The sequence below is a fragment of the Ostreococcus tauri genome (genome assembly GCF_000214015.3).
Source record: "Ostreococcus tauri WGS project CAID00000000 data, contig chromosome 16, whole genome shotgun sequence".
Lineage (NCBI taxonomy): Eukaryota > Viridiplantae > Chlorophyta > Mamiellophyceae > Mamiellales > Bathycoccaceae > Ostreococcus > Ostreococcus tauri.
In genome coordinates, this window is record NC_014441.2 from 234380 (window position 1) to 248261 (window position 13882).

At 60.6% G+C, this 13882-nt stretch overlaps 7 protein-coding genes across 7 annotated transcripts; 3 read left to right on the top strand and 4 right to left on the bottom strand.

Annotated features, from left to right (window-relative positions):
- Positions 1-88: 88 nt before the first annotated feature.
- Positions 89-1553, top strand: OT_ostta16g01410 (Ribosomal protein L4/L1e,eukaryotic/archaeal,conserved site; the record flags this gene model as incomplete). Its single annotated transcript, XM_022985537.1, has 3 exons — positions 89-221; positions 355-527; positions 666-1553. 3 exons carry the CDS (start codon positions 89-91, stop codon positions 1551-1553), a joined length of 1194 nt encoding a protein of 397 aa, XP_022840336.1.
- Positions 1554-1633: 80 nt separating this feature from the next.
- Positions 1634-6124, bottom strand: OT_ostta16g01420 (unnamed product; the record flags this gene model as incomplete). The annotated part of the gene is made up of 1 exon (XM_003083543.2): positions 1634-6124. One exon carries the CDS (start codon positions 6122-6124, stop codon positions 1634-1636), a length of 4491 nt encoding a protein of 1496 aa, XP_003083591.2.
- A 281-nt stretch (positions 6125-6405) lies between these two features.
- On the bottom strand, positions 6406-8379 carry OT_ostta16g01430 (unnamed product; the record flags this gene model as incomplete). The annotated part of the gene is made up of 1 exon (XM_003083544.2): positions 6406-8379. One exon carries the CDS (start codon positions 8377-8379, stop codon positions 6406-6408), a length of 1974 nt encoding a protein of 657 aa, XP_003083592.2.
- Positions 8380-8517: 138 nt separating this feature from the next.
- OT_ostta16g01440 (Protein kinase-like domain) lies at positions 8518-9984 on the bottom strand (the record flags this gene model as incomplete). Its single annotated transcript, XM_022985538.1, has 2 exons — positions 8518-9832; positions 9890-9984. The coding sequence occupies 2 exons, from the start codon at positions 9982-9984 to the stop codon at positions 8518-8520; spliced, it is 1410 nt and encodes a 469-aa protein (XP_022840337.1).
- Positions 9985-10457: 473 nt separating this feature from the next.
- On the top strand, positions 10458-11903 carry OT_ostta16g01450 (Ribose-phosphate diphosphokinase; the record flags this gene model as incomplete). Its single annotated transcript, XM_003083546.2, has 1 exon — positions 10458-11903. The coding sequence occupies one exon, from the start codon at positions 10458-10460 to the stop codon at positions 11901-11903; it is 1446 nt and encodes a 481-aa protein (XP_003083594.2).
- Positions 11904-12113: 210 nt separating this feature from the next.
- OT_ostta16g01460 (DnaJ domain) lies at positions 12114-13130 on the top strand (the record flags this gene model as incomplete). The annotated part of the gene is made up of 1 exon (XM_003083547.1): positions 12114-13130. One exon carries the CDS (start codon positions 12114-12116, stop codon positions 13128-13130), a length of 1017 nt encoding a protein of 338 aa, XP_003083595.1.
- A 50-nt stretch (positions 13131-13180) lies between these two features.
- OT_ostta16g01465 (unnamed product) lies at positions 13181-13822 on the bottom strand (the record flags this gene model as incomplete). The annotated part of the gene is made up of 1 exon (XM_003083548.2): positions 13181-13822. The coding sequence occupies one exon, from the start codon at positions 13820-13822 to the stop codon at positions 13181-13183; it is 642 nt and encodes a 213-aa protein (XP_003083596.2).
- Positions 13823-13882: the final 60 nt, after the last annotated feature.

Genomic DNA, 13882 nt, shown 5'->3' on the forward strand with positions numbered 1-13882 from the left:
CCAAATTCGTCTTTGTGACCGAAACGCGACACGCCCGAGCCGCCTCGCTCGAAAAACCCTCCGCCTCTCCGCGACGCAAAGAATCATCATGCCCGCGGCTCTCCCCACGGTCACCGTGCAAAACGGCAACGGCGCGTCGTGCGCCATGCCGGAGGTCTTCCTCTCCCCGATCCGCGCTGACATCGTGAACGCCGTGCACACCGGCCTCGCGAAGAACGACAGTACGTCGATGACGATGATGTGACCTCGGGCGCGGACGATCTTCGTGCGCGACGACGCGACGACGTGATCGATGCACGTGCACGGCGAACGAGTACTGACGAAATACAACTCTGTTTTTTACTTGACTCTCAGGGCAAGCGTACGCCGTGTACCGACGTGCCGGCCACCAAACCGCGGCCGAGTCCTGGGGCACCGGTCGCGCGGTCTCTCGTATTCCGCGTGTGCCGGGCGGTGGTACCCACCGCGCCGGTCAAGGGGCGTTCGGTAACATGTGCCGCGGTGGTCGCATGTTCGCGCCGACCAAGGTGAGCGATGCAGCGAGCGAGCGAGGACGCGAGACGCGCTCGAAGATGATCTTGCATTAGGGCTTTGGGCTTTGCTCTTTCTGAACGAGACACGGAGGACTACGACTGACCAGCACTTCCGCTTTTCGCGATTCGTAGACCTGGCGCCGTTGGCACCGACGCGTGAACATTAAGGAAAAGCGCTACGCGGTGTGCTCCGCTATCGCGGCGTCCGCCGTGCCGTCGCTTCTCCTCGCGCGCGGTCACCGCGTCGAGGGCGTCCCGGAGGTTCCGCTCGTCGTCGACGACAGCGCGAGCTCCATCAAGAAGACGGCCAAGGCTGTCGAGCTTCTCAAGCAGCTCGGCGCGTATGCTGACATCGAAAAGGTGAAGGCGAGCCGCAACGTCCGCTCCGGTAAGGGTAAGATGCGTAACCGCCGTTACGTCCAACGCCGCGGTCCGCTCGTCGTCTATTCGGAAGACAACGGCGTCACTCGAGCGTTCCGTAACATTCCTGGCGTTGAGTTGTGCTCCGTCGATCGCCTCGGCTTGCTTACGCTCGCCCCGGGTGGCCACGTCGGTCGCTTCATCATCTGGACGAAGAGCGCGTTTGAGAAGCTTGACTCCATCTTTGGCACCTCCACTTCCAAGAGCGCCTCCAAGAAGGGCTGGAAGCCGCCGACCAACATCATGGCGCAAACTGACTTGACTCGTCTCATCAACTCCGACGAAATTCAGTCCGCTCTCAACGCGCCGAAGCTCGGTGCGATTCGCGCCCACGCTCCGCTCAAGCGCAACCCTCTCAAGAACAAGTCCGCCATGGACAAGCTCAACCCGTATGCCAAGGTTGCTCGCGAGATGCAAGCTCGCGCGCAAGAGGAGCGATCCAAGGCCAAGGCGGCGAAGAGCAACGCGGCGCGCTCGGCGGTCGGTCAAAAGTTCTACGAATCTATGAAGGTCGACTCCAACTACGAGGGCGAGCTCTTCGAGGACTTCGACGACTGGCTCACTCGCGGGGCGCCGGTGGTCCAACAAGGCGACGAATAGACGTCACTCGCTTTTTAGATCGGACTCATTTGGAATCTCTAAGCTACAAGCTATTAGCACTACAAGAATATCGTCTATATCTATCCTCCTCTAAGAAAGTGATGCCTCGGTATCTGAGACCGCTCGACCCCGAACACGCGAGTCAGCGCCTTCACTGCGTTTACCACTGAAGGTGGAGCGCGCGAATCTGGCTCCAGCAAAAACGTCGCCGCAGCCTGGATCGCGATCGAGTGCTGTGATACCTGAGCGATCTCCCGCACTTTGGGCGATTTCGCACAGCAGGTAAGGAATTGCACCGAGGCGACGAGGAGCGTTCGAGCTCTCTCGCTCGTGTTTTCCTCCACGACGAACAAATTTGGAGCGAGTGCGGTGCCTTGACCCCACTGAACGTTACCTTCTTGAGATATCGTCGTTACTGTCTCCGAAAGTGGCGTCAACACATCGCTCAGCGTGCGTTCCGCTTCTTTCCGCTCGCGCGCAAGTGCTTTGCTGCTCAATTTTTTTGCCTTTGTCAAGACTTCTCGCAAGCGCTCAATCTCTCTCGCTCGCGGTGTCTTCTCGTCTACTTTCGAAATGACGTGGAAGGAACCGCGAGTGGAAATCTCTCTAGAGATTGGCGTCGCCAGCGCAGCGTCGGACAGTATCGAAACCGATGCCGAGACGTACGCACGGAAGATGCGCCATACTGCGCTAGAATTGAGCGCGGCTTTTATCATGTCATCCAGAGCAACCTCTGACGCGTTCTCCACGGCCCTTGGCGCTACCGTCGCAGTGTTCATCTCTAGTATCTGGCGATACTGAGTGCTGGACTCGTCACGAGTCGAAGTGGGACGATGAGGCTTCGGAAAAGCAGCCAGCTTTGGGAAAGCTGCCGGCTTTGGAAACGCCGGTGCGACTCCACGCTGTTCAATCGTTGACCTCGCCGTTATGACTTGCGGATGCTTTGCAGATAATACCTTGTCAGTATTTTCTCGTGTGTGCCGATGGAAATCCATAGATTCTTTGAATCCGCTAAGAAGTGGACACAAGACGTCCGACAACACGACGGCGAGACACCCCTTGGTGTGATGGTCCACGGACTCAGCTATAGATTCGTGCGCGAGAACAACGAGTGGAAGTGCCACTGACCCTAGAACGAGCGACGGTGCGATGACGTTTTCATCATCTTTCGTTTTCGCTGGCGTTATCAGGTCGGAAACCAGCTGAGTCGACGTTATGAGTCGCCGCGCCGCGCACTTTTGTGGCGCACCGAACGCGTGGAGCATGAAGTGCGGCAGGTAGGTCCTCACCACAGTCTCACCCGCGAGGCCAAGAGGCGAATTATCATCGCCACAGAGAGATTTTGCGAGGGAAGTGATCAACGCTCGCTCACGTTCGATCACATTCGACGCCCCGATGATGGATTCAAGCGTGCCGCACGTGCACACGGCGAGTTGGCGTTCAGCCACCGAAGCAAGACATTCGTCGGCATCGCGCCGAGCTGTCCGCAATGCGCCATCGATAGCGCACAGTTCGGCGCGAAAAATGTCCGTCGCGCGCTCTTCTAATGCCACCGCTAAGGCGTCGCTGATGTGCAGGCCATCACTTGCTCCCCATACGGATGCCTTTGATGAAGGCAGAAGAGGAATTAAACGTGGTAGAGTAAGAGTCAAAGCTGAGACATCACTCACGTGAGCTAAAGATCGAGCGTCTGCAACGATAAGACACTCGGCACAATGCGTGACGAGTGCTTGAATGATGCCACCGATCGCTCGCACGTGTGGTCCTCTACGAGACTCATCGTCCTGTTTATCTTTGCCAAAAGAGCAGCCTCTGAAGATGCTGACGCAGTGCTCTGGTAATCCCATGGCGATACGACGAATGGACGCCATTGTACTCGCATCTTTCGCAAAAGACTTACTTATTTCTTTCGCCGCCAGCTTAGCCACGGCGACTCTGAAATCGCACTCTTGAGATGTCATTAGTGTGCCCAGCTGTTCACCGGCAACGCCAACACGAGCATCGCCGCGCCTCTTCTTCCCTCGTAAAACCGTAGCTACGGCAGCTCCACCATTCGATTGCGACCAACCGACCGAGGTGACGGAGCTAGCTTCTTGATTCATTATCGACAACTCTCCGCGTGCGCACAATGCGACGGCGAGCGGCAAGGCACCGCCCGACACAATGTCCACTGCCAAAGCAAACCAAGCGCACAGCGCTGGTTTCAAGTCAGACAGCGGCGCGCACTTATCCGAGAATGAGGCCGGAGAGCAGAGCGTCGCCAACGATCGCGAGACGAAAATTCGTTCGCGCCAGTCCTCGGACATTGATCTCTTCTCCACATCACCCAACGTCTCGAGCACTGTAGCTGACTGCCCTTGGTCGGCCACGATGAGGACGGCATACGCAGTGGCCCAAGCAACCGAGGCCTCGGCGATTATGGCTCCGTCGTTCATGGCTCCCTTAGTTCCGGCTCTCGAAGACACCACCGAACCCGTCATTTTCACGCAGTCGGCCAATGATCTCATGACTCGAATCATTTCGTCAAATATCTTTGTTTGAGCCTGTCCTTGCGCACCATTCGTAGCTCGCCACGCGAGCCAGATTCCGAGGCACGTCGTCGCCGCGCGTAGAAGGACGCATCGAGGCGCGGGATCCTCGCTGGCAGTATTTTGAGCCGCAAGCGAGCTTAGTAGTTGCTTCAGGCAAAGTATAGCTTGGTCATCAGATCCTGCGCGTACGCACGCACGGAACAACTCCACGTGCACGCTCGCTCGATGCTGCAAGCGCTGAGACGCAGTGGAAAAGGGGAACGAGTGCCCGCCGAGTGCGGTAAAACCGTCGTCGCCGAGGGAATTCTCTGCCGGATTGTCTGTTACCTTGCTCAAGCGAGCGTCGTTGAGCCATCTACCGAGCTCACGGTGTAAAACTTTGCGCTCAATCGCGCACTTGGAGAGATGGTCACCGAGCGCTCGGTATAAAGATTCACACGAAACACCTCGCACGAACGGTGCGTCTGCGGCTTGAAATGTTTCCTCGTACGGTCTCAATGCGAGCGGCGCGCACACACGACAACACGCCGCCGGATTTCGCACAATCAAACGCCACTCTTTCGTCGCACCTGAGTTCACATCTGCACCGTGAAGTCGCTGCCAAAGAGCTCTCACGGGATGGCGATCCGCGGTACATCGGGGCCACCAGGCGATAAGCTCCTCAATTCGTTCGGTGAGGGCGCGTACGTACTCCTCTTCGCTGTACGTCGCCGCTGGCGAAGCTTGCTGTTCGTTCGGACGACCTGACAGGCGAGTCTCATCGAGTAACCATCCAATCACAGCCCACGCCTGTGACACCCAATTCGTGCCGACAGCGTGTTCAAATTGATACCCCTCGGAATACCATATCCTTGCCACCGTAAATGTGAGCTCCCAGCCCGCTTCAAGACACACCGCGTGACTGCTATCATCAAGCATCTCATTAGACTTGAGCATCAACTTGTGATGCCTCTCCTCTCGTTCATCATCTACGAACACGCGCAAGCAATCGCCAAAGACTGCCCAGAACCCATTCGCGCGCTCAAGGAGCGCCATGGAAAGCCGCCAGTCGCCGATTTCGTCCAAACTCATCTTCTCAGCCGCTCGATGCTCGCCCGACGTCTTTGTCTGGACTCCCACTCTTCCGACGCTGTGTCGACTAGCGAAATCTCTCATCGCTTTTTCGAGCACTCGCACTCCTTCTCGCTTCGTGTCTTCTACCATCGCTTGCTGTTCGACGTTGTACTCGACGTCGCGCTCGATGACGTGCGTTGGCGCATGTCTGGCGTCGACAGCCGGGCGCTGAGTTCCGAAGACACGATGCTCAAACTTCCAAGGCGCCAACGCCTTTGAAAACATCGACGTGATCGTCGCCTGTCGCGAGACGGCTCGCTCGATCATAGTGTTCGCATTCATCTTTCCGAACGTCTGCGCTCGATTCATCGGACGCGCTATCGTCGTCGAAGGAACGAGAACGACATCGTCCATTTCACCTTCATCACGCTGCGTCGTTCTCGGCGCGGACTCCATCGCGTCCAAACGCTCCGAAAGAATCGTTCGCTCTCGAGATCCACCCTCGTCCTCGCTCTCGTTCTCATCCTCCACCAATGCAGGACGTGCCAAGACGTCCACGACGTTGACCGCTGCGTCTCGCTTGCGCTTTCCGCGACCGAACTGCTCGCTCGCTACCTCTGCCTTCGAGAACCCCCTCACGCCCGCCGTGCGATCGTGACTCGCGTCGCTGTGCACCGAGCACTCTCCATCCGAGACTTCGAACCCACCGATCGATCGATCGAGCGCCAGAGCATCGTCCTCGTCCGTCGTCTCTTCAACGCTCGCCGCCGCTGCGGCGTCTACAGTGGCGTCTCTCCCACCCGCTCTCTCTTCTCTCCGGCGACGATGCGCGTCCAACATCGAGCGCGTAATCAACCCGCGATCGTACCCGTCGGCGTCCGAGGCGTCATCACCGTCGGAGTCCGGGACGAAGAACGGAGAGGCGCGAGAGAGAATGATTTTTGATTTTTTCGTCTTCGACGCGTCGACGTCGCGCGCGTCGCGCATCGCGCCCGTACGGCGCGTCTCTACCGTCAGTGACGCGCCTATGGCGTTCGAGCGCGTCGGGAGGAAGCGCTCGGGAGACGCGCAGGCGTGTGGAGACTGAAAAGATGTTTGATTGATTTGAATGCGCGCAGAGCTGTCATCGAGCGCTACGGCGACCGAGCGCACGCTCGATCGGTGTCGACGTTTGGCGTTGAAACTGTTGGTATATTAATATTAATCGAACGAAAACGTGCGTCGCGATCGCGGCGCGTCGAACGTTTCGGCGACGCGCAATGCGCGAACTAGAAGACAAAGCCGCTCAGGATGATGAGGACGGGTCCGAGCACCGGGAGACGCTCAAGAGCGCGCTCGACAAGACCGTCCGAAGCCTCACTCTCGACACTTCGGTGCTTCCTAGTAGAGCGTTTGTCAGGAATGCGGCGACGACCGTCGCGGCGACGACCACGCGTATCGTCTCGTTTACCTTTAGACACGCCTCGCAACAGTGGCAAGCGCGAAGCGGCTCTGGTGAAGCCACCAATTCCAGCCAGAGCACCACCGCGCTCGCGATCGACGCCGTGTACGCCCTCGAGGCCGCCTTGACGCTTGTTCAGGTACTGGCGCCAGACGGTAGTCTCGCGCCATGCACACTCTGCGTACGACATGCTCAGCAAAAACACCATGTTCGTCGTCGCCTTCACCTCCCTAAAGTTCACCGTCACCTTGTTCGATGGTGGCGTCGCGGCGAAGCTCAGGATGCTCGCCAAAGCTAGGGCAAAACCACCGTTCTCGGCGTAGACCTCACCGGTGCTCACGAGCTCGTATGAGGCCATGATGGCGAGCGCGTTTGTCACCGGTTGCAAGCGACGGAAGAAGCCATTCACCCAAGGCAAGGCGTCGAGGAAGACTTCGTGGTAGAGCATCCCACGATGCTCACGAACTTCTCCAGCAAGTTGACCGCCCGGAATAGGCCACATCGCACCAATGAAGGAGATTAAGCTTAGCGGCGGAACGACGATGGCGGCAGCCTCAGAGATTGCGCCCCGAGCGCCCACTGCATTCGATCGGCCCATGGACGCGAGCGTTGCAGGCAGCAGCAGCGGCGCTGCGCGGCGAGCCATAGCCTGCGGTACTGATATGCGTCGGAGCAATCTTTGTCCAATCTTTGACGATATTGCCAAGATCATGTTGTGCGCGGCTTGAATACCACAGTTTGTGGCGAGAGCGACGATTGCGAGCTTTGCGCCACCGCCGTGCGCTTTTTCAATTCGAGCGCTATCCAAGGTCTTCAGAAATGCCTTCACGTGCCCACCGGCAACGAGCAGTCGAAAAAGCTTTGCGCCTAAACCATGCTTGGCTTCGAAGAGCTTACTGACGCCCTTGTCGCGATCGCCGCGCTGTGCGAGCGTGTCCTCGCCCGCGGCCCAAGCAGCGGCGCGACGCATCTGCGCCTCGAGATTTCTCCTTGTCCTCGCGCTCGCGGGTGAATTCGGGGGGATCCTCGTACCGAGCGGCGTTCTCATTGGCGAGGGCGTCCACGGTGCCTTCACGGGCGTCGGCGTCGCGCTCGAGGTCGGCGACACAAACTCCTCTCGCTCGCTCTTGTCCGCTCGCGAAGGCGTCCTTGGCGGCAACGACGCCACCTCCGGTGGCGACTTCGAACCTTGCCCGAAGAAACCTCCGGCGTTTCGAAACGCAAAGGACCCCTCCGAACTTTTCGCCGGTGACTCCTCCGGCGACGCGACCGACTTAACCGGAGATACCTTTGGAATCGCGCCGTCGTGCACCGCCTGTCCAACGTCCCGCATCGTCGCCAACCGCTCGATCGAGCGAAAACTCGCCGCGAAATCCCGCCCACCACCGTCATTGCGTTCTGCCACATGCGCTTCTGCCTCGCGAATCCTCAACGAATCCTTCTTCTCCGCGCTCACGCTCGCGCCAGCCGCGCCGCTCGCTCGTCTCCGCGTCGCCAACTCTTCCATAAAAGTCATCTCCCCGCTCGTCGTGTCGCTCTCCGCGCTCGCGACGTACGTGAACCCTCTACTCGCGCTTCCCACCGCGTCGTACGTCTTTTGATGCGCCCGCGACGCGCTTCTATCGAGCGTGGTCGAGCGATGCAGTGGGACGTAACTCGAGCTGCCGTTGGACACCGACGCGCTGTTCGACGCCGGGACGCCCCGCACGCGCGTCGCGTTCGACGCGCGCGCGCGCGTGAGCGAGGCGAAGTCATCGGTGACGTCTTCGACGTACACGCGGTCGCCGCGCGAGTGAGACATGGAGAGGAGCGACGAGGAGGGGAATGAAGTGGAAAGCTGTTGAGAGTCAAGAGACACACAGACATCCACCGCGGCGCGGCGCGCGCGTCGAAGGTATGAAGCGTAATTTACAGCGAATGCGCTATCGTGATGGTACAACTAAGCGAAAGAGACACCGCCGTTTTGAATCGTCGGTGGGTTACCGCGACGGCGGAAGAAGGCGACGCACGCGGTGAGCGCGCGCGCGAGCTCGGATTTGAGGACGTCCGCGACGAGCGACCGACCTTCGGTCGATTTGAGCGCGTCGAGGCTGACCCTGAACTTACTCGTTCCAGTGAACGCGCTCACGTCGGAGAGCATGGCGAAGAGTTTCTTCATTGAGAGCGAGCCGGTGTCGTTGTCGGTGGCGAGCTGGCGAATGACGCGTCGGATCACCGGGGATCGGTCCGGATTCGCGAGCGCTCGCGCCATGGCGTACGGATAGACCACGGCGAGAATGTTGAAATTTGGATCGGCGGATTTCGCCATTCCTTCCAGCGTTCCCAGAGCTCGGGCGTTATTCAAGAAGTACGGTGGTAAGACGAACTTGAACCGCGGAACGAGGGCAAAGAGGGCGAAGAGGAGTTGGTCGAATCGAACGTCCGGGACGCCGCCATCCTCGGGAAATTTCAGCGTCGCGTTCGCCGCCTCCTCGAGCGCTCGCTCGAGCTCACGCATCTCCGTCTCGTCTTCGATGACTTCTGGTGGTATCAGCATGAGTTCACCGAACAAGCGCCCCACGGCGGCGTAGTCCCGACTGAAAATCAACAGCGCCACGGCGGCGACCAAACCGTCTCGCACTTGCTGCGGGACCTCAGAAACGAGTCCAAAATCGAGGTACGCCAAGCCCCCGTTCGGGAGTTTCAACACGTTCCCACCGTGCGGATCGGCGTGCATGACCCCCGTCTCGATCAACTGACTCAGCGTGCACGCGATGCCGAGCTTGACGTACGGCAAGTCGTCGCTCGACACCGCGCGATTGGCTCCGCCGGTGAGCTTTTCGCCCTCGATCCACTCCGTGACGATCACGCGTCGACCGACGCCGTACTTATCGATCAATCGCGGTACCTTGATCCCAGGTTTCGGAAAACTCTTCGCCTTGCTCCCGCGCTCGCCGTAGAGCGCGTCAAACTTTTTCAGATTGCTCGCCTCGCGTCTAAAATCCATCTCTTCGTACAGCCGAGACGCGAACTCGTCCACGGCGTCCACCGCGCGCGCCCGCACCCCCCCCACGCGCTCGACCAACCAAGCGCCCAGGCGCAGTAACGCATAATCCGCGTCCACCACATCCTCGATGCCCGGTCGCCGCACCTTGATCGCCACCGTCTCTCCGTCCAGCGTCGCGCGATACACCTGCGCGAGCGACGCCGCCGCCGCCGCCCCACCCGCGGGTCCCGCGCCGCGCGCGCCACCGGACTCCCCACCCCGTAAGTTCCTCCTCGATCACCCGCACCGCGGATCGCATCGTCGAAGAAATCCATCCCATCGGCACAGCGTCGACAACTCTCTCGACGCCTCCGCGCCGACGACGTCCGCCGCGACGCGAGCGCCTGCCCGAATTTCACAAAACGTCGGTCCAATCACCATCGCCGCGCCATCGCCGCGCCGGGGTCCCGCGACGCGCGCGCCACCGCGACGAACGCCGCGACGACGTCCACCGCGCGCGACGCCGCGGTCATCGCGCGCGAGGCCGCGTCGTCGTCTTTCCATGAATCCATCCTCGGGACATCTCGCGCGTCGGCGTCATCGCGTCCACGTCGCCCGCGCGTTCGCCCGCGCGCCCGACGCCGCGTCCGCGACCGCGCGCGCGACCGCACGTCGTCGCGCGCGCGGGCGAACGCGCCGCCGAGGACGACGCGCGCGGACGACGTGGACATCGCTCGGCGGCGCGTCGGTGCGTGCGGTCGTGGACGTCCACACACGCGCGCGCGCGACGCGTCGAGGACGCGAGGACGTCCGTGGACGTCCCTCGAACGCGCGCGCGCGGGTCGGGGGGGCGTCGACGCCACACGGGCGACGGGGGGGACGGATAAGGCGATCGCGCGGGGCGTCGTGGGATGATGATGATGATTCGATCGCGCGTCGACGTCGTGGGCGCGGGCGCGCGGGCGACGCCGACGTCGCGGGAGGATGGTGGACGGTGTTTCGCGCGAAGGAAAGGGTCGACGGGCGCGAAGGCGGCGATGGTGGGTTGGGCGGACGACGCGCGCGGGGGGCGGAGGGTTATCGCGGCGGCGCGCGCGACGACGGGCGACGACGGGCGATTGAAGACGCCGGCGCGGCGTCGGCGGGGTGGGAAGGCGGGGGTGAAGCGGATGCTTCGGGTGGTGGGGGCGATCGCGGACGCGGGGTCGACGACGGCGGCGGCGGCGGCGGCGGCGGCGGCGGCGACGGCGACGACGTCGGCTGGGATGGAACCAAAGCCGATGATCGCGCAAAAGGTGAGCAAGCACACGAAGACGAGCGAGGTGAGCGAGAGTAAGGGTGAAAGCTCGGCGGTGGCGAACAGAAGGCTCACGCGGGCGAAGTTTTCGGACGAGGCGTCGTACACGCGCCGACGCAAGTTTCCGGTGTTGTTTTACAGTAAGGAGATGGAACCTCTCGCACACAAGGTCGCGGCGGCGAGCGAGAACGTGGTGGAGCTGGGACAGATTGATTGGCGAACGTTCCCGGATGGGTTTCCTGATTTATTCATCAACGACGCGTACGACGTGCGGGATCGTCACGTGGCGTTTTTAGCCTCGTTCCACTCGCCGGAGGTCATCTTCGAGCAGTTGAGCATCATCTACTCGTTGCCCAAGATGTTCGTGGCGTCGTTCACGCTCGTGCTGCCGTTTTTCCCCACCGGCACCGCCGAGCGAGTGGTTCGCGAGGGCGAGGTGGCGACGGCGGTAACTCTGGCGAGGATTTTGAGTAACATTCCGCCGTCTCGCGGCGGGCCGACGAGTACGATCATCTTCGACATTCACGCCCTGCAGGAGCGATTTTATTTTGGTGATAGTATCTTGCCGTGCTTCGAGAGCGGGATCCCGCTCCTTCTCGAGCGCTTGAATGCGCTCGAGGATTCCAACAACGTCGTCATCGCGTATCCGGATGAAGGGGCGTACAAGCGATTCCATTCCTTCTTCGCCGGAGCCGGATACGAGTGCGTGGTGTGCACCAAGGTACGCGAGGGGTCAAAGCGTATCGTGAAACTCAAGGAAGGTGAGCCCATTGGTCGTCACGTCGTTATCGTCGACGATCTCGTGCAGTCAGGTTCGACGCTCATTGAGTGTCAAAAGTTGCTACATCGCCTCGGCGCCGCCAAGGTCTCCGCCTACGCCACTCACGGCGTGTTCCCCAACGCCTCCTGGAAGCGGTTTACCTCCTCCGGCGTCGGCGGACAAGGTTTTTCCAACTTTTGGATCACCGATTCCTGCCCGCAGACCGTTGAGGCGATCGCCGGGCACGAGCCGTTCGAAGTCTTGTCCCTCGCGCGCGCCATCGTGGACGCCCTCGAGGTCTAGTCAATCCATGTCCATCGCGCACGTCGCGTTTGACCCCGTCGCATCATTCAATGTTCATTCATATCTTCGTTAGCGCCACTCTTTCGCTCTTCGTCATCGTAATCATCCTCACGCGGGCCCATCGCGTCGTCATCGACGCTCCGCCCGCCGCGCTCACCGTCGCCTCAGACCCCTAACCAACCACCCGCTCGCGTCACACGCCGACGCGTCATGCGCGTCGCCGCGCGCGCCCCCATCGCGCACCGCACCACACACGTCGTCGCTCGACATCGCCGGAGCTCTCAGAAACGTCCAAACGAACGCGGGATCACGACGAAATCTACAACGAACGAGGATGACTCGACATCATCACAGTCGAACGAAAACAACGGATTACCGGTGATCGAGGCTTCGTCGACGCTGTACGAGACGTTAAACATCCGCGAAGGGGCTTCCGAACGCGAGATCCGAAGCGCGTTTCTGAGCATGAGCAAGATGTACCACCCGGACGTGCGACGGGCGAGCGCGCTCGACGGTTCGATGATTCGCGTGAACGAAGCGTACGAGACGTTGATCGATGCTTCGCGGAGACGTGCGTACGACGGTGAACTGCGAAAATTGCGAATGAAAAATGGATCCAAAAGCGGACGGAGAGGCGATGGGGTAACGGCGGTGACGCAGGGATTGGTCGGGCCGATTGTTTCGGACGTCATGGCTAGTCTGGACGTTTGCGACGCAAACGAGTGCGCGTTAGATATCTCTGAGAACACCGCGGACGCGATTCGACAGTGGGCGAAGACGTTGGCGTTTACGTCTGAGCTGCCGTTACCGCTACCACTGTCGGTGGACGATCTCCCGACGGGAGCACGGTTGGCGTTCATGCGATACGACTCTAGCCAAGGCTTGCGTGAAGCGGGAGCCCTCACCATGGAAGTTCGCGAAGACGACACCGGAGCCAGAGTCGAGGTGAAACGAACCTTTACGAAATCGTCCGAGGCGGCGAGAGGACAGATTCCTGGTGAGGCGAGGGTGATGCAGTCGTTTATTGATGAATTTAGTTTTCTCATAGCCGACGACGACTTACCGCAGGCGGCGACAAACGCGCAAGCGCGCAATCTCGGCGGACTCGGAAGCGCGCTCGCCGCCTTCTTCCTACCAGGTTTACCAATGTTTGGCGCGACGAGAACCGCCCCGGGAGGGGCGTACCAGGCTTACAAGCTGAGACGAGACGCCAAGCACATCGAATAGGAGCTAGTACAACTTTTTCATCTTACACTTTTTCATCTTACACTTTTTCATCACCGTCCACTCGTCGCCATCGCTATGATTTGTTCGCCGTACGCGTCCGCGATCCCTTTCATCCCCTTTTGCGCCCGAGACACGGTCGGGATCGGTCCCCACCACAGACCGAGCACCCCGACGAAGAACGCTTTGTCTTCAACGGTGCACGTCCTGGCGACGACCCAATCGTCCGTCGTCACCCGTCCCTCCCCGCCCGTCATCGCGTTCGAAACCTTACGCATCATCCCACGCATCGTTCCACGTTCACCATCGTCCAATGTCGCCCTGGCGTACGTTCTAAACGCCTTTCTCGCTTTCGCGCGCCACGCCCGCCACCCGCCGTTCCGCTCGTCCTCTGCGTCCGCGCTCGGCGTCATCAAATCTCTCGTGAATCCCGAGAACCACCGCTCAAACGAACGCTTCGTCGGTTTCGTGACGCTACACGCGATCGCGAGCGCGGTGAGCGTGGATAACGCCCGCGTCGTCGCGCTCTGTCTGATGTCCCGGAGCGCTGATGAAAACTCCCTCGTCCGCGCGCGGGCTGACAGAGTCCACGTCGCGGCGACGACGGAGGACTCACGCTTGACGGAGGCGACGGCGAAAACGAGGGCGCACGCGACGGCGAGGCGATACGCGGCGTCGGAGGCGTCGTCGGGCATGGTGTGACGAGCGATGGGTGATGGGCCGCGGAGGCGAACGAGACAAAGCCATGTGACACC